This window comes from Numenius arquata, chromosome 2, assembly GCF_964106895.1.
Source record: "Numenius arquata chromosome 2, bNumArq3.hap1.1, whole genome shotgun sequence".
Taxonomy (NCBI): domain Eukaryota; kingdom Metazoa; phylum Chordata; class Aves; order Charadriiformes; family Scolopacidae; genus Numenius; species Numenius arquata.
Genome location: NC_133577.1, coordinates 67,387,372 through 67,412,288, shown reverse-complemented (window position 1 = coordinate 67,412,288; position 24,917 = coordinate 67,387,372). Strand labels below are relative to the sequence as shown.

The following is a 24,917-nucleotide window of genomic DNA, read 5'->3' as shown; positions in this document are numbered from 1 at the left end:
AAAAAGTCACTGAAGTGGGCTACAAAGGCATATTTTACCTATCTGAGGAGGGAATGCTTTCTTTGAGTTTCATTTATAATGTAAAGCCCCTTAGCAGTGTTTTAAGATGTATATTCACGTCCATAGTCTTAGATGCAATTAAAAGATTACATTGAAATACAAAAAATAAGTTGTCTTCCTTGGCTTAGAAACACAAGACCCTATAGAGCAGTAAGTTTTAAGTAGAAATATAGCCTTATCCTATTTCTAGCTGCTCAGCTGCAGTAGGAAGACACATCTGCCAATTCACAGAGAAACCTACAGGGAGCACTAGAAAGTATAAAACGCACTTTTGAAAGGACCAGTGCATTGCTTAACTGTGAAGCTTTCTTTACCTTTTTTAGTTCAGCATTTAGCATTACATACTTACTTCTAAAGCGTAGTGCTCTGCCTAACACACCGCTGTTAACTAACAAAATACATATGGATTCACTGCAAGGATCTATAGTTGCGCTGATAGGTCACTTAATCCTAAAACAGTATTTACTTTTGGCATCTACAACAAAATGTAATGTGTTTTTAGTCTTCTCAGGTTTCAACCTTTATACTTTGGTCCTCTATTTTGCAGGTGAAAGTCTGGGTTTGTGTGGGTATTTGTGCACATACGAAGGGAGGAGGAGGAGAAACAGAATGCGGTGTGAAGTGGACAAAAACAACCACCCTTAATTCTAAGGGATTTGGTATTTAGTTTTCTCTTTAATCCTTTTTTCACTTACAAGCCTATATACTTTTATATATGCTTGTATCACCCACAGATCTACCTTATTCTCCCCATTACCTGAATATCTTGAATAATGAATTTGAATTGAGGTGACCGTTCAGTCCACGTTTTCACCAATTCCATTGCGTTATCAAAATTTTTCACGTACTCTCCGTACATCTTGAGGAAAGGAGCTAACTTTTGCAGAATATCTCCAATTCTGGGGGTGGTAGTCCTGCAAAGTAAGAGGGCGGAATCTCAGAGCAAACAGGAAAGAAAAAAAGTCACACAAGGTTACAAAACAGCTTCAAACTTTTAATAGAGAATCCTTCTGTGGGATCACCTCATATAGAGTTTCAACATAACCATCAAAACTGACCAGAATTAACATAGAAAAAGTGTTTGTATCCTCTGTGATGATGAATAAGCATTATAAATCATGTAGAGCACTAAAGAAAGAAAAGCTACCTATAATGAAAAACTTGAAAGGTTTTGTTTACAAAGCATGGACAAATTCATTTTATTTGCAGTTCCTTAAAACTACGTTATCTTCTTCTGACCATATTTTACCCTCCAAATATCTAACCTGTGTGTTTTTTTGAGGACTAAATCCACACTGTACAGATTCCCTTCTGTGCCATATATAATTACATGTACTTACCACTTTTAAAAATCATTATTTATCTAAGAAAATCTATGAAGTAGAGAGCATCCCTTGGATTCCAGTCTTTTGTGAGAACTTTCTCACATCTTTCCCAATTACTGATTGCATCTTCAAATAAAACAGAATAGTAAAGAAGCTGATGGAGAGGCAGAGAGAAGCTGCACTCTTGATCTACACAAAGAAAGCAGAGTGGCACACAAGCATCTCCGAGAACTACAATAGAAAACATGTTTCACATTTCATTTTCAAGGACAGAAACTCAGTATTCTCTGGATTTTTGAAAGTCTGAAATCAATGTCGTGGTAGCGGTCTAAAGTGAAGCAATCTACTGCAATTACTTCAGCAGTCTACTCCAGCACACCACCTCTCCAAAAGAAAAGCTGTGCAGAAGGGAAAAGCTATTTGAATAGTGAATATTGTCAGGACTGGCAAAGGCTGGTCCAGCTCCAGCTGCCTCCGGGGGGCAGAAGATACCTGTGTAAGATCTGGCAGAGCTCTGAGCTGCTGCTGGGCCTGGCAACTACAGAAGGGGACAAGATAGAGTGGGAAGCGGGTCTCTGAAATCACCAAGGCTCTCCACCTTTAATTAGCTTCACCTATTTGTTCAAGAACTCTACATGCAAGCAGACACACACACTTTCAAAAGCAAGCTAGCAATTTAAAACAAAACCCCTCTCCTTTGATTCACTGAATGCTATTTCCCTGGGTTGTCATTTTATTGCAATGCAGCGTATTCTTTAACTGAAAATAAAATACACATCATGCTGATTCCAACAGAACAAAAGAAAATGTGAATACTAAAGGTCACCTGAAAAAAAACCCCACAGACATTAAAAGCTGATAAATTTAATGGGTAAGTAATTATAAAATTTTGCAATTAAAAAAAACTTAAGGCAGAAAAGACTGTGGCAGTCCTTTGTAGCTAATAGAAGATATTAAAACTCTTATAAACTGAAAAGTAGGAACAGTTTGCTATGCCTGCTCCTTGAATACCTCAAGCAGCTCATTTACACAGAGCGCTGCAATTTCACTCTCTGTGAAGATTCAAAAGTTTCATAATGACTTTTCATGCAAGGCCCCTATATGCCCAAGGACTCTGAGACTGTAAAAACACAAATTCATCATCATTTCAGGTACGAAAGACAAGATACACATCACACAGAGTTCTGGAAGAAGTAGTAGTCAGAGGAAACAGAACCTTCTGAGAGCATCACCCTCCTTTGATGGACTTAAAGTATAGACAACTAGTTCATCTCATATTCAAACACTATGCACCAGGAGCCAAAATATTGATTTCTACTAAATGCCATCAGATCTAGGATAGTTATTGTTCTCTTGCATACACAGATCAGAAAGAGAACTACTACCATGGACTCAAATCAGCATTGCACTATTGCCAGACAACAAAGATAGCATCATTATATGGGTCAAGAAATAGGGCTTCAACATTGTAGAGTAGGTAGAGAAACACCTCTTATTTCTGTGTTATCAGATCACGATGGTATTCACATTTACATTCTAAAAACTCAAACATGAAATGATACTAACCATGACTGGCAGCATCTCATTTAAAACCGTCATGGCTGCAAGAAAGCTAAACAAAGGTCTGTAAAATCACAGCACAGTAAACATGACTACAGAACAACTGCTTTCCCTTCCAATACCCAAGCTAACAGGCATCCAACAAGATTGAAAGTTGCATTTCAAAGTACAATAAATCATATGAGTAGGTCAGCTCTGTAATTGCCACAGATACCAAAACTTTGTGTTGAAAGAGTGAAATTATTTCTTCACCATCCCCTCCCTCTCTCCCTTCCCTTCCGTCCTTCCCTCCCCCCGAGGCTATCACACTGTATTCTTAAATTTTTCTCCAAGTATCTGCTATTGGTCATCCTTGGGTGCAAAAGACAGAGTTAGATGGGTATTTTATTTGATGTGGGATCACTGTTATGCTCTGTAACACTCTTTTCATGGGAAATACATTGCAACAAGGGTGTTTCCAGTGTTTTCAAGCCATATGTTGTAAAAGAGATACTCAGCCCCAGCTGTTGCTCAATTCATTCAAAATGCAACTACCAGACAATTTCATTTCCACTCCATGAGCTTAGGTTCACACTGCCTTTTTTCCTAAGAAAGAAGAAAATGCTTCTGATCTGCTTTTCCAGTTTCAAAACCTATGTATTTTTACCTTGTTTTCAAAAAAAACTACAACTCGGGGAAAGTGTCAGAAATTTTTATCCAGCTATTTTTACTGAAAACTAAAGAATAATAGAAGAAGTGCATAAACCTACCAACAGAACTTTTAAATTTAAGTACTTTCTATGTCCAGTTAAGGGAACTGCTGAGGAAAATGAACTATCTGGCAGAAACTGTTATTTCAGAGTCTGGTGATGGGGAGGGAAAATTATCCTAGATTTTTCTTTCAGCAATGATCAGAAATTGAACTGCACCCTTTCTTCTAACGCCTCCCCAAAACATAATGTTTTAAGGACATTTAAACAGGCTGTCTGAGGTACAACACAGAGGTTGTTTCCAAGCAACGTGGGAAAAATAATATCCTTGCAATGCAATTTATTAGTTTTGCACTAGTAGTCAAAGCTCACATGCAAAAGCACTTTTCAACCTTTGAAGCTATATAATTATACACACAATATTAGTGATATAGCATTTTGCAAATATGTAAGGTAGTGCAACCTATCTTCCGTGCTCTATAAAGTGTCTAGAGCAAAGTTTTAAGAGTATGTGACAAATTTCATTTCAAATATATACAGCACTGACATGATGTAGTGTAAGCTGCTTTTTAAACATCATTACAGTAAGTTAAACTCCACTTCTCATGAATATGCACTGTATTTTAATCCAGGCACTGGTACTGCCTATCACATTTTTTTCAATTACTTAGAAGAAAAGGGTGGGTTTATCTTACATGGTCATTCTGCAAGAAACATAAGTTAGAGGTGTGAGCTTTCCAGTATTTCTCGATGCTAACATTTTACTTACTTTCTTGCATTATAGACAAACTATACAGGGCTACCATGTGTTTGTGTATGGTAACTATTCTATTTCAAAGAATCATCATTTTAAAAGGGGAATCATCTTACAGGGTCAGGAGATATATAGCTGTTGTCTACAGCACCACTGTGCGATATGAGATTTTCATATACGTCAGAAAAATACATTATTTCCCTATTTTTTAGTGTGATTTTTGACAATTAAGGAGTTCTATGAAAATGTAACTGGAAATGGTATATGGACAAACACTTGAGTTCCTCATAATAAACCCTAGATAATATGGAAAACAGGAGCCAAACAGGTGCTGAGGTGAAAAACTGGATGAAACCATACTTCTAATTTTTAAATATTTTTTTTTTTTTTTTTAAAATGAGGTGATCCCTTTTCCCAAATAAGGTAGGGAAGCAGAAATGGTTTAGGTCTTTTTTTTGACAATTACGTAAAAGAGGTCGAAAATATATGGCTACATTTTAATAACTCCAGAATCACATACACCAAGGCAGGATAAAGATACTACAATATCTTTACATGGCCATTACAAAGTGTATATACACCTCCACTATTCTTCTTGCTTGCTCCAGAGGTCAAGAAAAGCTGGGGTAAAAAGGGCCCCAAAATATACCAGACATGGACTTTTATTTCAAACAGAAAACCAAAGCACAGAAAAACAAGAACATATCTCATCTTATTACAGAAAGCAATAACGACAAAGGTTACTGTGCTACAAGGGTAGCACAACACGCATTATGTTCTCTCAATTTTGTGTTCTGTGCAATCAATTCACCAGGTAGCACATAATTTCAGTCTTAACCCCCAATTCAGTGAGGCATTTAATCATGAGTAATCTCATTGGCTTCAGCGAGATACATGTCCTTTATTTTGAGCAAATGACGCAAGTCCTCTACTGAGTCAGATCCTGATGAAGAGTGGAAGAGCAGATGTTCTCCTACCCACAGTACTTCCTGGGCTTGGAGCACTTAATTATGAAGGTACCTTCCCTACCTCAACCCTGTGACAGAGTTTCTACAGATACAGTTTTAGTAGTATATTAACCAGTGAATTGCCTCTTACCATTCTTGCATTCTTTTCTCAAGTTCTGGAAGTAAGAATTTACTGTGGAAGGCATTTATTGATGAAATATTAGAAAAGATTTTGTTAATCACTTCAGCTGGAAATGAACCTCTGTTGGCTTCCTCAAGGAGTCTGGAATAGAATACCTGCAATACAGAAAAAGAACCCCAAACTTATCAGCCTATTATCTTTAATCAATGGATGAAGACCTATCCACTCCTCCTTCTCCAACTGAGGCAAGATTAATGTTTCAATAATCTGGAGAGGCAGTGACAAACTCATTCATTGTCTTTCTCTCACCAGAACTTAAAAGCTTCTCCTCCCCTTGCACACCACGTTTTAACTTGTGAGCCAGGAAAATGCTGCAGGAGGAGCAGACACAAGGAAAGCCAAATTGAAGTAGTGCCATTTTGGATGGACTCCAGGCATCCTCTCTGTTTTAACAGCTAGATCATCTCAGCTTTCCCAGTCTTCCAGTTGTATTTTCCATTCTTGCTTTCTTTTCAATTAGCATGATGTCTGATCACCATTAGGCCCAACCACTTTCCTTGTATACTGTATCCCCTTATCCTTTTGAAATTAAAGCAGCTGGCAGACTATGAGTGGTCACCACATACCATTTAAAGCACAAAAGGGGCCCAACTTCTAATTGGACACTACTATAGTCTCTTTAAAAAAAATATACTTTTTCCGTATCAGTAGGCTCTACCTGACTAGATGCAGCCACAAAACAGTTAGAGACATGGGCACATCACATAAAACAGTGTTTACAGGGAGCTATGGTCCTTCTACCTCCTTCTCCCATGCTTGAACAGACTGCATTTCCCTAGAAAGGGCTTCAGAAATTTGGGTAAGGGCTTGGGAAAGAAGAAAAGTCTGAAGACAGAAACTTTGATAATCTCAACTGAGACAGCTAAAGTGTCTTAAAAGGAAAAAAGCCATACTCTTTCATATATACCATAAAACATGCTCACTTTGCTGCATGTCAAGAGGACAGTTAGTTAATTTTGTTAAGTTACTTTGACGACTATAAAGGTTACATAACTTTTTAAGCAAGCTTAGAAACATGAAAGTCCCTTCCCAGTCTCCTGCTTTCCTCTCATTAGCAGCAGTTGAGCAGCTGTGCTTGAAACTCATTTTTCAGAACTCTGTCCAGTTAATATTTGGAAAACAGGCATAGGAGTAATGCACTTACGATTGCATCAAGGAAAATAATTGTGCATTACCCATCAGAAAGACCTACAACGTAAACATTTTCCTTTTTTATTTTTAAACTTCTCTAAATCAAAGCTTTTTTTTTTTTTCCTGCAGTACTTTGTCTTTTAAAATACAATATATCTCCATCCCAATCTGGGTTTGCTACGTAAATCCACTTTCATGAGGACAATTACTTAGATCTCCAAGCAGCCTGAACAACTACTGTATCAGTTCAGACTTTTTACTTTTAATCAACAGTTTTTACTAGACTTCTGCATTAGACCTGAGAAATTTAAATATGGAGTAAGGCAATGCATAGCTATAGGTACCCAGGTAAAATGCGCATAGGCGTTATGTGAGAAAGTGAACGAGGTTTAAAAAAGAAAATATTCAAGAACTACAGACTTCCACATTTAAGAAATATTGGTTTGATTCTACAGAATTCAACCCTTTCCTTGCAGGAAGACTAATTTCTGTTCACTTCAATAGGTCTCAGTCCAAACGTATAGTGGGAAAATAGGTCATAGCAGTTTAGAATGGGCATATTGCTAGGTTCTTTAGCACTAAAGAAAAATTATTTTCAGGTCACTCAAATTTGAAAGATTTACTAATTTTCTAGTGGGCAGGTGATTTCAGTATTCTAAAATGATACCCTCCTTGGCCGTGTCACCAGAAGCCAAGAAATGAGTGAGCATAACATTACCCATCCCCTTTGTTGGAAGGTCTACCACTGCTTATGGTGACATCTACACACAGAGAACCTATTACATTAATATCCACAAAATTCTAATACTTTAAAAAAATGTAGTGTTCTTAAAATAGAAACATAGGCAAAATTATGTGGCAAGAGCAAATGATTGACTGGAAAAGTCAGCAAAACGTGAAAAACATACCACCTCTCATGTAATTTATATACACAATGCATAGCTGTTCAAGTGAATTCAAGGCAAGACAATAAAAGCAAATTCAAGAAAAAGGTACCCCATCTAGGAGGTCAAGTCGGCTAACATAGGCTTTTTCTGTTTGCAGAAGTTCGTTGGCAATTTTGTGACGTTTCTCTTCATCTGTCTCCTGGAGGAAAATAAGAAGAGCTCTTAGGATACTGGAGGAAACTTAATTTAATACTAAAAAAAAAAGTTGAAGAGACATGATTACCTTACAGTCCAAAAAGCAACTGAAATCTAAGCTTTGCTTTTAGTAATAGACACACCATTTTGAAAAATATAAACTTTCCATCTGTTTAATCAACAAATACAGAAATCAGAGGATAAAAATCAAACTGCTGCATAAAACCCAAAGCCTACAACATTTAGTATTTCTCAGTTTGTACAGGGATCCTTGCCAGAGCGCCAACTCCCTACTTAACAGATCAGCTCACATCCTGGTAATCGAGTACAACTGACCTTTCAGAGCTGGAAGAACTGATTTGCAGAGTAAGAGGGAACAGATGGGATTAGTTGGTGTTCGCCCCTGCCCCCGTTTCAAAAGTTATTTGAACTGCCTGTTCTTTGCATGACAGAATTATTGAAAAGTACCATACAAAGCGTTTTATGTTCATCAATACACTCATCACTGATTAACTGCTGACTGCAATTAGAGTACTCCTTTGTAGAAGTCACTTTTGAATCTTAAGGGAAGTTTTCGCTTTAAAGTTTTTCATTCCACAAAATACATTTTTGATTCTTCTGCTGAACGGAAACTTAAAACATTCATTCAAATGTCAATATTAAACTAAACACATTAGAATCTAAAATTATGAGTTGCTATGAGAAGTTACTTCAAAACAAACAATGAAAGCACAGCCTTCTGAAATACTAAAACATTAGAGAAATGCCTTATGCTCCTAAGTGTCAGATTCAACAAAATGACACTTCCATTACAAGATGTTTCTTCCAGATTTAGTGTTAGCGCTGAAAAGTGTTCACATCTTACAATATGTGAGTCTTTCTTAAGTAAATGCCAGTCTTATCACAGCGCTTATGGGAAAGTGGTAATTTTCTAGACAAATGGTAGAAAGTATTCATAAAAAAAAAAAATAAAGGAGGAGAGATTGAAAGAGTTATTTCTGATTTCAAACCGCACACTGCTTTCCACAACAGTACGATAAACATTTGCAAGTACATTTATAAAGATGGTTTGCAGATTGCTGAATATTAAAGTGCCATCTTTTCATTTAAAGGATTCCAGTGGCTTTTTTTCCCCTTTTCAGCATTCAATAAGTATTCCAAATCTGAACAAATTTCATTTCTAATCTGCAGCGTTAACAGTCACACTGCTACATGGCAAGCCTCCTCTCTAAATACAGGCTTTCAGTAGTGACTTCAAAGCTGTTCATTAAATCTGTTTAAATCAGCATAGCAACCACAGTAACCTACAGAACAGCATTTTAAGTGCTGTCAAGAGACATTGCAGGGAGCTGGAGGATTAGCTATTACTGCTGCAGCACGCCATTTAGTGCGGCCATTTACAAGGAGTCTCACATGTGGACTTGAGGCACAAAACCATGGAGGCTACTTATTCACCATCAATTTTATTTCATTTTTTTCTGTCCCCCCTCCCCGAGCCCCACTTTCTCCCTGAAGCACTGCTATAGAAGCAATCTGCAGTTTTCAGAAGATTATTTGAACTTACTAAGAGAGGGAAAATCATACATAGAGGACTCAAAAATAACACACAAAAGAAGCAATTCAGAAAAAGCATTTAATCCTCACTCCTGGGGTCAGGGCAAACTCCTCTTACTCTCCCACTATACTCTGACCCCTGCTTTCCCATCCTCTCAGTACCAACTTTACACATCTGCCAAATTCTTGAACCTCAGTCTCCTTTCTACACTAAAGACACTACCTGACTCAGGAATCTTCTATGTGGGAAAAAAAATACACACCACAGATTCTCTTTTAATCACAGCGGCATGTTCTTATTCCAGCATAAGAACACCCACCTACAGGGTTAGATCAGCGCAAGGGTAACACAAAACTGTATTGCTAGTTTTCTTTTAGGGAAGTCCTCAGTTTCGCACCTCACCATCTCAGTATTTCTTCACACATTACATGAAGTCCCAGCTGTGCTTTCTACTTCTTGCTCCATCCTCATCGCTACTCATTCTCCCACTACAGCGTCTTATCTAGTATCCTACCCATGGAATAGCACCTGGTTTCCACAAGGTCACTCCAGCTTCCTTCCTGTTGGAAACAACAGGTCACAAGCTATTTTGCTAGTCGTGGCATCCATCTGCCGAGGAGCTTTTCTTGAGGGAAGTGGAAGCCACTTGTCCTGAGCACATGAGGACCAGACGCAGGGGTGGACACATGGGTCTTGGCAGCACCATGCTACAAGGCAAGGCACATTTGGTGGAAAGACTCAACATTGCAGGAAGCAGGTGCTGCATCTGCCATATATGTGTGAATATATTTATTTTCTGCTTTCAGGGACTTCATTTGCAGCCATCCCAGCTCTGCCATGGCACGCACGCCACTGTGCTGCACCTTTACCTCCAGCTGCTCACCCACCCACCCACCCCTCCTTGAAGGAGGAGCCAAGCTATAAGCACGGACTTGGCTTCTGCGGACCAGAATCTGGCTATTCCGAGTAGCAGGAAGCAACTCTTACAATGTAATTCAGAAATAAGTCCTGAATAATGTTTTGTGACAGTAAGAATGACATGGAGCCATTCGTTATTACAGCTGTTCAACAAAACAGCCTTCAAAAACCCCATAGAGATAATGGAGGAAAATTGTTAAAAGAAAAAACTTTAAAAAACCATGGAAAACATGCAGTTAGTATTTAACTTCTGAGAACTTCAATGCTTCCCTGAAGAACTAACTGTATCAAATCTGTAAAGAACTACTGTATCAAATCTAACCATTAACAGCAAAAGGGAATTTTAATTCTCTTAAATTACAAGTTAAGCTTTATTTTCATGGGATATAACTATAAATGAACACATCTCTCTTTTTAAGTAGGACAACAAGATAATAGAAATGAAAGATATGGATAGATTTTTATTTTTTTTTCTGGAAAAGTTTTATATTTCCATCCTATGATTCCTTTATGCTTTTAGTACATAAGTATTTATATTGGTTCCTTGTTGTTAACAAAAAATTACTATAAGGTATACCTGGACACATAGTCTATTGCTTCAAGCACAACTTCTCAGTGATTTCAGGGAACTTTTCAAACTTCTGTGACAATTTGTAACACACGGCAATCCAGCATACAAAACAATCAGGAATGGTCAGTGTGACAGATATAGAATGTTCCCATTAGAGGTGTAGGATTTCCACTGATGATGAAAATATTAGAAGTATGTGGTAATGTTAAGTTCCTGATCTCTACTTCAAAGCAAAACACAACCTTGTTAACAAAGTTTAGGCAGCTTTTTTAAGCACTTAAGCAATTTAAAAGAATGAACCTCTACTTTTTTCCAAATAAAAGGTGCAAGTTGAATAAAACATTACTATTCCTTCTACAGTTGCAGCTGAACTGAATTCTCAATTCTGCTTGCCTTGCACAAAGTAACCTTTGAAAACTCAAATTTTAGACAATTTTTAGTTACATATTTTTAAGCTATAAGTATATAAAATTTGACAGCCTGCCTAACTATTCCAAATATTATAATTTTTATTTCTTTCCATGAAGTAGTTCATATGCTAAACACGGGTATATAAACAGGAAACAAATTTATTGCTTAAAAAAAGACAACATACTAAAGTACTTAGGTCAGTTGTTACCATCATCTCTACTGACCCAAAACAGAATTTTTTTTTTTTGGTTGAATCATTTCTTAGCTGAGGTACTTAAAAATTAATTATCTCAACCAAACCATACTTTCCATTCTATCCAAGCATTTGGTAAAGTTAATCAGACAGGACTGCGAACTTCTATCTCTATATAGGATGCCTGCAGTAAATATTTCACCTGGGCTTAGTTATATATTCTTTAGGACAAAGTTGTACATCCTTAGAATCATTACAGTACTATGGATGCTTAAGAAATTAAGCAAGTAATTTTTACCTAAATTGTTCTTGAACTCTGAAGTTAAGATGATATACGAAAAATGCTGCTGAGGATATGAAATATTTGCATATATGTGTTCATATTTCCTAACATTGTTTTCCATTGTCCTAAACTTGCAAAAATTGCACTAATTTAAAGCAGACTTTACATTAAGCTAAATTCCAATACAGCCATAACTCATTACCCAAACCAAACAGGAGCCATCTCCCATCAAGAAAACTATACCTACCAACATGATCGTGATGCTGTATATAATTCAACTCTATTTAGGTGTAACGCATGCCCCAAGGACTTTGCAGTAGATTAAGCAAAACAAACAGGGTAAGAGATGTAGAATACCATTCAATCTATGTTGTGTTTGTTTGTTTGTAATGCTGAGTTTGGTCTAAAGTAACAGAGTAAGGTTTTCCTTTCTAAAACCATTCATGTCATAGCTGCTTCATGATCCAAAGCTTTCTTCCCTAAGTATTGGGAATATAAACGTAAATGTCCATGAGAATTTAAGATTTCCTTTAATCTCTTAAGTCCTCAGTTTCTGAAATCAAGGAATGCACTAAATTTTGCAAGACATGCGATGAAAATCCTGATTGATTCTTACTATCACCTTTCGGCATACTAATTCCATGCAATAGTCCATTGCACAAACAAGGGGCAAGTTTCTTGCACAGCAACCAAGAAAAGCAGTAAAGATCCTGGTATCCCCAAAGAGGTGGTTCTTCTCAAGAGGATTTATGTGCTGGATTCTGAAAATATACAGCTTTGTTCACGATTTACTGTTCTGAAAGATGAACATAAAATTGTAGAACCAAGAAGCAGCTGGTAGAACCTCTCTTTCTCAAGGTTGCAACAGTAAACATTTGTTGGCAGAAATTTAATTTCGCAAGGAAGTTTCAACCTACCTAAAAAAAACTTCACCTTATATTTAGAAATGTATGATTCCCACCAGGTTTTGCATCTGAAACAAGAGTCCCCAGCATGGCCACTGAAGACATCAAGTTATTAAAGACATGCAATGGATTCCTCTCCATATGCGGCATGCGTGCAGTCTATATCCCTATTTCCTACCAGTCTCACAACAAATACCAAAGCGTTTGTCTTGTCTTCAGTTAGCTCTCACAGCAGATTTCTCACAAGATGTTATTCAGGAAGTTAATGGATTGGAATGTTCTTGTACTATTCAGCCTCCGTGTTTTAGGCAAACCAAATTTTATGACAGAAGATGATCCTGCTGCAAGGCAGAAAACTTTTCACTTTAAATTGTCTTTTTTGCTTGTGATATTTGTGGTTTGTGACTTTCAAACTAATACAGTAAAGAAGAGAAATAAAGTATACCCTACCCTGGTCATTTGGGGAAAATGGTTCAGAACACTGCAAAATTTAGTAAGTTTTGTCTAAACTTTTCCAGAACCTGCAAGAATCTGACTTTAGTCAGATCTACAGCAATATGGAACAAAAAAATATTGTAAGAGCAATATTATTTCAAAATAAGCTTTCTTTTCTAAGTTTAAAAAGCATTTTTTTCTCTGGTTTTGCACCATTCCCCAATTTAATTTGCCCTTTCCAGTGGTGGACTTAGTTCATTTCTGCTGTACGTGTAGGCATTTACAATGCAATAACACCACTTTCTTCTCTTCCCTGAATTAGGAAATATGGCGCGCTAGAGACAAAGAAGATATTTTGCATCAGTATCAAAATATACATATATCAGATGCATAACTTAAAGTTCGTCTATGACTCACATGCATCTGCTCCTATTGCTTTTACTCAAATGTACCTACACTTGCTTAATTAAAAAGGGCAGAAGAGTGCTGTTAGTCAGTGCTGTGCAACTTCAACTGGACTGCATCCCAGCTTTCAGATTCTTTACTAAGTAGGTGCTTAGCAAAATCACTGTCTAAATGCTCCTGCTTCTTCCCAATGCCTGCTTGAACACAGAAACAGCTTAAAGCTCTACCAGACTTCTCCTCTTCCTCATCACCCTCCCCTCTATTCCAGACAGCATAGCAGCAGCTACTTAACCTCCACAGGGCTGATTTCAATCTATAGGTTGCATTAACCCAAACTAAGTGTTTGATTTTGTAAAGGGTGGCCCTTAGATCAGTCTGTGGTAGACATGGTTCTTAATCTCACTAGACTACAGGGGATGTCCTTTTATTGCACGCGAGCTGGTATCTCAGAAATGCTGCTGCGACCCAGTTCAGTTTTACAGATTCAGTTCTCCACTGATGCTGTCTTAAGAGTCATCTTGCACTGGCTTGTTTTTATTTGGTTGGTTGGTTGGGTTTTTTTTACCCTTCTAGCACCAGCAAACAATACATCTAGTAATAGTCACGTTACACCCCACAATTTGGCTCTTGGTCAATATCGGGCAGATCACACGTGTTGGTCACCCAGCAGCTCCAACACAGATTTTGCGAGATTGCTGCCATTAGCATTTACCCAGTTCCTTCCTGGACTTTACAACAGGACTGCCTCCCATTTGTGCTTTTTCCTGAAAATGCTGCCAGCTCCTTACTGTATGACTTGGATTCAAGCTTAACATCGTTGCCCACAGAGCATTCAGCACTTTATTGGCACAGAGAGGGGAAACAGGCAGTACCGAACAGGAGACAGAACCATAGTGAGAGGTGTGGCAGGTTAAAGGTGGCTTGGATAGTGACCAGGCTTATCTTTAGACATGAATCATAAAGTTCATTCATTACTGGCAAAAACAACCCCCAAAACAAACAAGAAAGCCCCCACACCCCAGCGCCTTCTTGTCATTATCTATGATATTTTAGCTTGTAGTACATGAGAATTTGAGATCCACCTTTCCCACATACAGAATTTACTCTCTGATGTGTAGATATGAGCCCCCTAGCTAACCAAACTCAAGGGCTTGGAGAGGTCTGGAGTTAAGTGATGCAGGTGACAAGCATCACTTAGCCAAGCACTGAAGGGCTTTACCAGCGCCCAGCTGCTTGGCTCCACAGTGAAGAGGAAGCCTGGGAGGGTCCAGCCCAGCTCCCTCTGCCACAGGTCACACATAGCACGGCTGGACCAGAACTGTTAACCATGTTCACTGGCCACCAGTGCTTCTGTATGAGAAGGCAAACTGTATAATCAAACTTTTAGAAGTGGAAATATGCACAATTCTTCAACAATTAATTTCCTAAGACAGATTTTTTTTCTTCCACCCACTTATTTCCCTTAATTATTTAAAACATTCCTTATGAGGAAGCTCAAATTCATCATTATGTAAGTTCTCCTTGCTAACAAGGCACATATTTATTATATTCTGAACCTTGCATCTGTCTGATAGCTACCAGACTGCCACTGCCTTTCCAGTTTTGACTTGACAACTACATCCAAGTTAAGGATTCACACAACAGTTCTGCCTGAAGCCCTGTCGCTGCAGTTTACTACACGTAGAATTTTATTTTATGTACACCACTAACATGTCCCTTGGAGTCTGGCACAGCTCAAGCATAGTGCTAAAAATGTACATATATTTCAGTTTCACTTTTTTTTTTTTAACTCTCAGATACCTAATGGAGGAAGATAAAAGTAAAAGGGAAGATAAGAGCAAAACTTTTTGTCCTTTTTTTTTTTCATTCTGACATCTGAGAACACATTTGAAACATCAATATCCTCTGGATGGCACACCCCCTGCTCTAGAATTTCTGTCATTTTCCAGGCTAACAGTATGAAATTACCAATGCCAAACAAAATTTGCCAAAGCAATTTTTAAAATTTTTTCCCCTCTTGCTTGTTTCAGAAGCATGTCAATGAATTGCCACTGGAAAGTCAAGCTTTTACCTCTCTTGCTGATTTTTTTTTTTTTTTTAAATAACCTTTATTAACAGTAGAGGAAACAGTAACAAGTCTTAAATTTCAGAGGAAAAATAACACAGATTTTCAATTTTCTGACCTGCTCTAAGAAACTTATTTTTGCAAATAAAAATCTAGAGAAAATACACAATATTACTACTACAATATTACTACCACTGTAATATAGTAAGAACGAAACAACTTCTCTTCCTACCTTTGTTTCTACAGGTAGATCTTGCTTACTGATCTCCTCAGTTGGTTCTTCCTTCACATTAGTATTAATTGCTAGAGTTTCATTTTCAGACGGGAGCAGTGTCTCACTGCTTGGAGTCCTGTAGCAGCTGTTAAGCATCTGTCCTTCGCAAGCTGTCACACTTTGCAGTGACTCTCTTGAAGTACTTTCTCTTTCCCCGTTTATCAAGCTGCTGTTGATGGCATTATCCAGAACCGGGGTGGACGTAGTGGAGCCACAATCAGGTAATCTCCTGTCCTCATCTTCCGTCTGGTCTCGTGCTACAACTCCGTTGGCTGTGTGTAGCTGTGCAACCTGAGTTTTGTCGGTATTACTGTTTCCCTGTTTTTGTAGTGGATGTTGGGAGGGGAGTTTTGGCTGAGGTGATGGTGTTGACACGTATCTTCCTTGAGATTTAGAAATGTGGAGAACAGAGGAATCTTTCTTCAAATCACTAGGATTTAACGAGCTAAAAACATCAAACAAACAAAACATAGATGAGAGAAAAGTTAAACATGGCGTTCTAGAAAAACCCTGGTATGGGGAGTAGGAAAGTTGCACCATATAACCAATTCCTCCCAAACCATTTTTTCCTGTGTTAATGTATTTGGAAGTTCAGGCCATCGAACTTGAACTGCGTTATTCCACTGAAACGCACAGAAACATGCATCTCCCACTGGAAAGCCAGAGTGCCATGCATATTGATTCATTACATCCTTATCTCTCCTGAATCTCATTTGTAAAATGGAAGGCAGCAAGATCAGCTATAGTAACAGATAAGGGAACTCAGACACTGATACATGAAGCAACTTGCCCAAAGAGTCCCAGATTATTGGCAGAAATGGAGAAAGCCTCACGGTCTCCCCAAGTCTCAGTCCAATGCCTAAACTAACATGCATCCTGCTCCCTAACAGCCCTTTAATTACACAAAATGCATGAAAAAATGCCCAAGAATATTTAGCATCCCTTTCCTTAGTTCAGCATATTGCAGGAGGAGCTTTAAATTCTTATCCCATTTCTTCCCCCAGTTTCCTTATTTTAGTATGTCCTTTCGTCATGCTGCACCTTTGCTGAAGGTTTTTTCCCCTCCATATTTTATCTCTGCTTTAAACATATGTTATCCCTTGTCCATACCTTTCACTATCTCTTTCTCCGTTTTATTTTTGAGACTTTGAATTCTAGGCTAATATAAATGTTAGCCTACTCTGTTGGTTGTTTTTTTTTTTTAAAAAAAAAAGAACAAACAACAAAGCATTGGAACTAAAATAAAACCTATACATTTTTGTCTGAATTATATTTAACAAGCCATATTCAACCTGCAAAATGATGCTGTCCTCTAACATATTGTTCCTAGTATGGACCATTAATCTTCTGGTAAGATGAAGACTGCTTATAAACTATGTTTACTCCTTATTTATAGGACAGTTTGCACAAACATCGTAAGCATATTCTGCACTTTCGTACACAGAGCTCAAAAAATATCTTCCATTAGTTTAATCTTCTCCCATCATATAACAAAAAAATTAAATCAGTTTTCCTTTAGTTGTGTAAAGAATATACCCTTTTTAAAAAAAATAAGTTTAACTCCAGGACAGAATTAATTTACATTTTTCAACTGCATGCACACAGCAAAGAGATTTAATTAACTTTTTGTCATGCCTACGTGTTTGTGGGCTGTACAGACTAATGAAAATGTTATCATAATCGACAATCACAGTTTGCAGTTCATGAACACGACACCTAGTCATTTGAAGACCAACAATTACAAGTGAAGTTCACCTTCACAGAAGACACATTTTATTAGCTGAGCTCATTTAAAAACAGGAATTTAAAAACAGCCACAGCAGGATATTCCAGAACTCACATGCTAATTATGAAAGTTTCTCATAAGCAGAGATCATAGATTTAAGGAGAATTTAATCATTGGGCAGATGTTATGGGGTGTACTTAATGAATTATGTTGGCCAAAAAGCAACTCAGCTTTCCCTAGTCAACAAAGCAAAATGTCTCTATTTTAAAAAAGTCTGCAAATAAAAAGTTTTCCTTGCTGTCTTTATAGCTTCCTTTAATTGCATAATACTGAAAGAGTTTCTGTACAAACCAGCAGGCGTGTCTAGGAGGAAGAAAGGTAGGGCTCATTGGTGTAGGGCACAATGAACCTGAGGAGTTTCCTTTCAGAAAGGATAAAATTGTTTTTCTAAGGATACTACACTGTTAAAAAGACTTGAATGATGCTTTGGAGGAAGACTGGGAAACAAAGTGATAACAGGACTGGACACCTGAGCTAGAAGAATTCACAGGATCTCCAGCGCCACAGTAATTTCTTTTTCCCCATCATGGCAGTTGTCATGACAGCCATGCAGTTAAGTCTCTGCCCAATGATGGAAGTTTCTTGCAGATGAAGCTCTGAAACGATTTCTATCCCACTAGACAAATGTACTTTTGCAATGCTCAGCTGCTTCTGTATAAAGGATTAAATTTCCCCCGTCTTGACAGGGAAATCTTTCCATGAAAGTCTTAATAGTCTGGCTCCTCAGAAGGACATGCTCTGTTGTACATCATGCATTCATTCCCGCCGCAGGGGCCATCCCTTCAGAACATCAGTATCCCCAGGAAACACAAGAAAGCCATGTCCAAAACTTCCAATGCTCAACTGTCACGGGACTGTTTCTTGAGCTGTTCCTCTGTCATGGGCTTTCTGGAAGGTCGCTCTCTTTATACAGAGCACATATATTCAGAACTTCTGTTTCAGAGTTTATAATACCTGTCACGTACATCTAACTAAAGACGCACAAGTAATACTATTTTGTGAAAGCAGTGCTCACTGCGGGGCTCATGTTTCTCAAGTTCCAAATGTTTCCTGTAAAAGGCAGGATCAAAACACAAGAAAATGAAGCTATTCCACTGAAATCACCAGCTACTACAAAGCAAACAGTTTAGAGAGTGCATACCATATCAGTACGAATAACTTGTACAGTTCACCCTCTTCACGTGAACAATCTGAAGAGGTTAAGACGCTATAAAAGGAAAATCAGGGTTTGGGGTCTTTCTGTTTGCTTATAAAAGTAAATATTTTTTTTTTCTGCCAGAACAAAAGAATTTAAGATTAGCTCCAATGTTTCATTCTAAAATTCTAGAACTCTAAAATTCACTGATTTCAAATTGCTGACATTTTTCAGGCTGTTTTAAAAATGCTACAAGTTTGGTTATTTTTTAAAGAAAAGTTAGCGTTAGCATATTATGAAAAAGCACCCCTCGTACAGACCAAATATGCGACTGGCTTGCATCATTTCCAAACGCGCAGTTTTGCCATTAACTCCTCTGGCAAGGATGGGTTTGAACACTACCGCCGTGTCAACATCCCTCCTCACAGGTTCAAATTCCAACAATCCACACACAACAGAGTTACAAACCAATTCAAATGCTATTACATACCTGCCTCCCTCAAAACGACTGATGAGATCTGACACTTTACTGGACTTCTCCTTTGTGACACTAGGAGCAGGGGTGGGTGTCTCTTCCTCCATTCTTGGTTTCTGATTTGATAAAGCTTTATGTCTAGCGATTTGGTATGTAACAGGTGACACCTTCTGCAGATGAATTGGCTTTGGAGGCACTGCAAAAACCAATAACAACAATCACTTATGAACTCTTTCTTTGAACTGTCAGAACACATGAGATTTTTGCATAAGAACTTACTACAGTGATGAAGAAGAGATGCTCTTGGCTTAACTTAAAGTTGCATTATGAATACAGGGACTTCATATAGTCTTTTACGTACTGTGTCATATCAGGCATCTGGTTATACTTCTTGAATAAAAGCTGAATCACAAGCTACTTTAACAAGTTAGAAAATTAGGAGGTTTCTTGTTTGTTTGTTTTTTTATAGTGCACTGTAGTAAACACCTATGTGATGTCCATAAATGCAGCACTTTTCATAAAAAAGAATTAAACATAATCAGAGGATCTAGCTGTGCTGTGGTGCTCAAGAGAGATTTAAATTGCTGCCCCAAAACTCTGGTGCTCTCATTCTTTCCCTTCTCCCTCATGACTTCACTAATAATAGTCATTGGAAAAGGTATTTGCCTTCAGCTTTGAGCTTCCTTTACTCACTGAACCTTCATCTATTTATACGACTTTCAAGCTTTACATTAATATATATTAACACAAGCAAAACAAATTTGGGGAAGGATGCAGTGCAGAAGGGACGTCTTAAACCACCGCAACTTTCAAATAGTTACAATGCAGTCCCCAAACAAACAGAATATTAAATTGTGGAACTGCAGGAGTATCTGTAGTAACTGAAGCCTCTCCTGAGAAGCCGCATACATTTGCTCAGCCGCAGCTGCAGTGCAGTGGAGCAGCTCTCCCTATATTCCCTCTTCTCGGGGAGCTTGGAGAAGGTCTGGCAGAATTAGGCCAGCGAGCATCAGATAATTGTCCAAGAGCTGAATAGCTTGCTGTGCTGACAAAGGCGATGGGACAGCTGAAAAAGGCGAGACAAGCAGGCTGGGAAAAAGCAGGACACATAATTGAGCATGGGCACCCCCATTCCCTCAGGGAGGAGACAGAAGGAAAGGGGATGCTGGGTGGATTTACTGCCCAGCACTACACTAGTTTGTAGAAAGACTTCTTGCTCTTGCAATCGATTTTGTATAACCCACGGTCCTGTGAATTCTCTTATTTAAGGGACTCGTACATCTCTTCAATACTTTTGTACATTTCATAAAATGTTAATATCCTTACAAGGATATATTAAAACTACTAAACTTGAGGGAGTTAACATCTACTGATAAAGCAGAAGGAATTAGTTGGAAGCTATTTTTATACTGGATCCACCGGGACAAAAATCAAATTCTAGGACATTCTGTGGAGGTGTTGCATGCTTTCGCAGCTATTACTGAAAAACTCCCAGCTTGGCAGCATTTCAGTAGGGCAAGCACAAGGAACCTCTGGTCAACCTGCACCACCTCAGTATATTGAAAATCCCTGTAATGTCTTCAAAGGAGAACCACAAACCAAACAGCCACGCCAATTCACTAATGCAAGATATTTTCTTCTATACTCCCTATTACCACTTAACAGACAGTATTTCTCCTAATCAGCTGCTGCTGTAGCTACTCTAAGTTTCAGAAATAGAGCAATGGGAAAAGGGCGGTCACAAGATCAATAAAAAGAAAAGAATCAGTAGTGTGAAAAAACCTGCAATCCTTCCTGTAAGGTCAGCCTTGTTAACAGGGATTATGGAAAACAAATTCTTCCCCTCAATGTACTTCTGAAGTGCTTTGTTTTAATAAGATTATTTTTCAATGTGCACACAGCAAGGATCTTAAAGAAGGAAAAAAAAAGAGAAAAGACTGGCCCATTGTAATACCCTGCATAATACAGAGCTCTGTTTGAGTCTATAAATACTCTTGTCTCTATACTGTAGAATTTTGAGCTTATAAGGAAATATGAACTGCACATTCTGCCCAAAGAAAACCCCTCAAGTATACTCAGGTAGCTGCTACTGTATAACTCTGTCCAAAATACCTAACCAAGACTTAAGCTGTGGTGCCTAGTTGTGCATTCAACTTTATTCATATGCATAAAATACATACATAATGCTGCTAACAGCTCAAAACGGGCAACCACCTTTGCTGACTCCAAAGCATATTAGCAAAGATCATTTATCTCTCCTCTTGGAAGGTATAATGCGTTCAATCTCCCTTTGTGTGTTTAACTCCTGTTGGTTAAAAATGCAGCTACATTTTTATTTGATGAAAATACACAGTTAAAAGTTCCTGTGGTAAGCAACTACAGCTCTCCTGGCTGAGTCATCCTTCATCACCTCCTTGCATGCTCCATCACCTTCAGGAAGATCAAATGAGCACAGCTGGATAGATACCAAAGATTTACACTCACAAGAAGAGTAGAAAACCACCAGTAACCTAGTGTCAGCAGAAGGAGGGAAAAAAAAAAAAATCCATCTCCTCTTTAGGTTGTACATTTCCGCATTTTTATATCACATCAGAACAAATATCTTCCAATATTATATTAAGAAATAAAACCACAATAAGAAATAAAATCAGGTGTGCTTTGTTCTCTTGTATATCTTCTTCCTGGAGATAATGTTTGGGATTTAACAATTTTGTTGATAAAAGAGATATTGCTACAAGTTCCTGAAAGCACCACTGAGATTGGAGAAGTCTAATTAGAAAGAGCCCTCAGTTTTAGTTAAATTCACCTTTAATTGTAGAAGTTTCATTTGCCAGAGAAGTACAGTCTACATCCCAGACCTTTAAGAGGTTTTTCAGCTTTTCTGGGCCCAGGCTACTGAACACCTTCAAAACCACAAACTATACTATGATTAACTGAGAAAGGAGGGCAGGACTGACTGATGCTACACAGTAGACCATCAGCTAAAACCGACTGCTGAAGTCTATGTGTTGAACACTTTGTGTCCATACCATTTCACAGCAGCACAAACCAGGCCATCTTCTGGAGTGGAAAATCACTTTCAACCCAAACAAAAATGCCTCTTCAGCCTCAGCAGGAGATTCACAAGTACTCATAAGCACTCATTAGAAAAATTTAAATGAGCAACTGATGCACAGTCTTGAACTGACAAGACACTTCACTGCTTTAAAGAAGTGTTGACATTTTAACATATTTTCCATCCTACAATACTCCTGCCTGGTACAGACAACAGTTTCAGTGCCCAGTATTTAGTAACTGGGCATCATAAAACTCATGCAAGAGGTACAAAAAGCAGAGAATAGAAGAAACTAGAAAAAACTGGTCAATTTGTACACACCACTCTACATGCATTCTGCTTTTGCTAGGTTCAAATTGCTGCCCAAGTACTTGTAGGCATGGGCAAATTTCAATTTATCTAACAATTTGCTTCATCTCTTGTGCATCATATTTGCCTTGGAACTCAGTAAGGTATTTTTCTATTTCCAGTGACTACCTCCAGTCTACATTAGTCCACTTTATCAGAGAATGCACACTGCATCGATGCGAAGGTGAAACACTGAGTTTCGCAGCTACTACACTCTGTGACTGCTTTTCTCCACACTCCCGATTTCTTTGCTCAACTCCCTCACTGGCCTTTGGTCAGTTTCAGGCTTTGTTCCAAATTTGCAGAGACTGTCATGAATCAAACTGTACTCAATACAGAAATCTGACATAGAAGTGGCTAAATTGTTGATGGAAGGAATTATTGGGGAACGAAAATTGCTCTTTTACTGTCAGTGTATCAGACAGTTTGTTTTCTCCTTGAAATGCTAGGGGAAGAAATAATTTTATATTGGATTCTGTGCAGAAATATATTCACTTGATCTAGTTACCCTGAGTGATCTTTTTCCAAATATTTAAACTACTTCTCAGAGACCAAGTACAGACAAAATAGGTTCAAAGTCCAGGGTTCACTTCAAGTGCAGGACTTTGGACATTTTCCCTCTATATTAAAGCTTTATTTCCTCTATGAAAGCTAAGTTTACTAAAAATAGCTGTAACCCCACTTGTAACGCAACCTCATAGTCAACTTTATATCTCTCATTTTAATTATATACATTTTGGTAGGCTAGATCAAGGTCATTTTGCAAGTAGTTCATCAACAACCAAACATTACAATTCAGGTCTGTCATCTTGTTTCCTTTCACTATGAAAGGACACTTAGTATTTGCATGACTAGAACGACAATTTGGAAAAACACTTTCTTCTACTATAAACCAAAAATGTTTTTGTACCTATATATTAAAAGTTATTTAAAAAAAAACAAAACATTAGCAACCACATTTAAACCAATAAACTAGAGCAATTTAGTTTGCTTGGATCGCTTGGACTCCCATATGCTTACCTCATTCATTCTACTTTGTTTTGCTTCAATTAAATAAAAAAGGGCAAAAAGATCTTCTATTAACTTTGATATGATGCACATATTTAATGGAAACAAATGGAGAAAGACATAGGGCAATGAACAAAGCAGGCGCAAAATACTATTTACAACACTATTATTGAATACAATCCACACAGCTGCATTTCTTAGACTATAACACTATTCCTGGCTATGCCACATTTTGGAGCAAGTAATTTTGACAAACACAGAAATCACGGCTAGGAAAGAGCAACAACAGCTGCACAAATACTTGAATGAATAGGGTTCAATAATATCCAATTCCTAATTTATCTAAAAGCTAACATTTATAATAAATGGGCTGGCTTTGTTTTTGAAAGGCTTAAAATCTTTCTATTGATTGCCCATTTCTGTTTATCCATTAACAGATTTCTAAATTATTTTTCTTAGGAAGAACACGTGTTCTCCTTAGCTTCAGAGAACACATTTCAGAGACCTAGGAACTGGTGAAGAAAGACTACTCAGATAAGTAACATTCACATATGACTGATAAAAACATCTTAGTTTACTGAACAATACTGGCAAAAGTTCTATAAAAACAAACAATACCAAAAAGAAAAAAAAGCTTTATTTTGCTCTCATTTTCTCTAAGTAAACAAAACTTTCTTGATGCCCCAATAAATTTCTTCCCCTTGATTCTAACGTGAACTCAGGACTGATGCAAAATTCCTCAAAACGCATTTTTCCATTAATTGATACACAGATTGTTACATCCACTACATGATGACTCTATGCGATTCCAGTTTCTATATGTGATTTTGATGCGATATAGTTTTCTGTAAGCAATTCTAGTTTCTGTCATCTAAGCACTGTGTCTCAGAATCCAATTCACTGAGCAAGATCATGATATCAGTCTTCTAAACTCACTCTTTTTAACTTTTGAGATGAATGAAGTTCCTATTGCATGTCACTCCTAAAAGGCATCAGTCCAGATCCCCTTTGAATCAAAAATTTCCAGAACATACTAACTCCTTGTTGTAATCAACCTCAGCAGAATCGTCAGTATTACTGAGAAGACCACATAAAAACATGCTTTGAGGTTTAGATACATAAAGTCAACATGTGGGTTGAGCAATTTAGCTTCCGAAAGTAAAGATACTATTTATACACAGGGAGAAATGTACTTCTACTCTGCAGACACTATTGGTCAGCTTTTACTGCACAAACACAAAGTTCCCATCTTTCCACATACTCCTGCAGGAGGACTCCTCTTGAGCTCTACTAGAACCCCAAAGGCCCTGAATATCTTCCCCACCACCCCCACCTCAAAGCCAGC

At 37.8% G+C, this 24,917-nt stretch overlaps 1 protein-coding gene across 4 annotated transcripts in view; it reads right to left on the bottom strand.

Moving 5' to 3' along the window:
• FGD4 (FYVE, RhoGEF and PH domain containing 4) overlaps positions 1 to 24,917 on the bottom strand; it is a 114,548-nt gene that overhangs the window by 16,733 nt on the left and 72,898 nt on the right. For 3 of the 4 annotated variants that reach the window (XM_074168091.1, XM_074168093.1, XM_074168092.1), the window contains exons 3-7: positions 19,177 to 19,357; positions 15,724 to 16,210; positions 7,665 to 7,754; positions 5,487 to 5,632; positions 818 to 974 (exon numbers count right to left, since the gene is read on the bottom strand). In XM_074168091.1, the coding sequence (XP_074024192.1) occupies positions 818 to 974; positions 5,487 to 5,632; positions 7,665 to 7,754; positions 15,724 to 16,210; positions 19,177 to 19,357 (1,061 nt within the window). The remainder of the gene's footprint in view (positions 1 to 817; positions 975 to 5,486; positions 5,633 to 7,664; positions 7,755 to 15,723; positions 16,211 to 19,176; positions 19,358 to 24,917) is intronic. The other variant, XM_074168094.1, reaches the window with a different exon arrangement.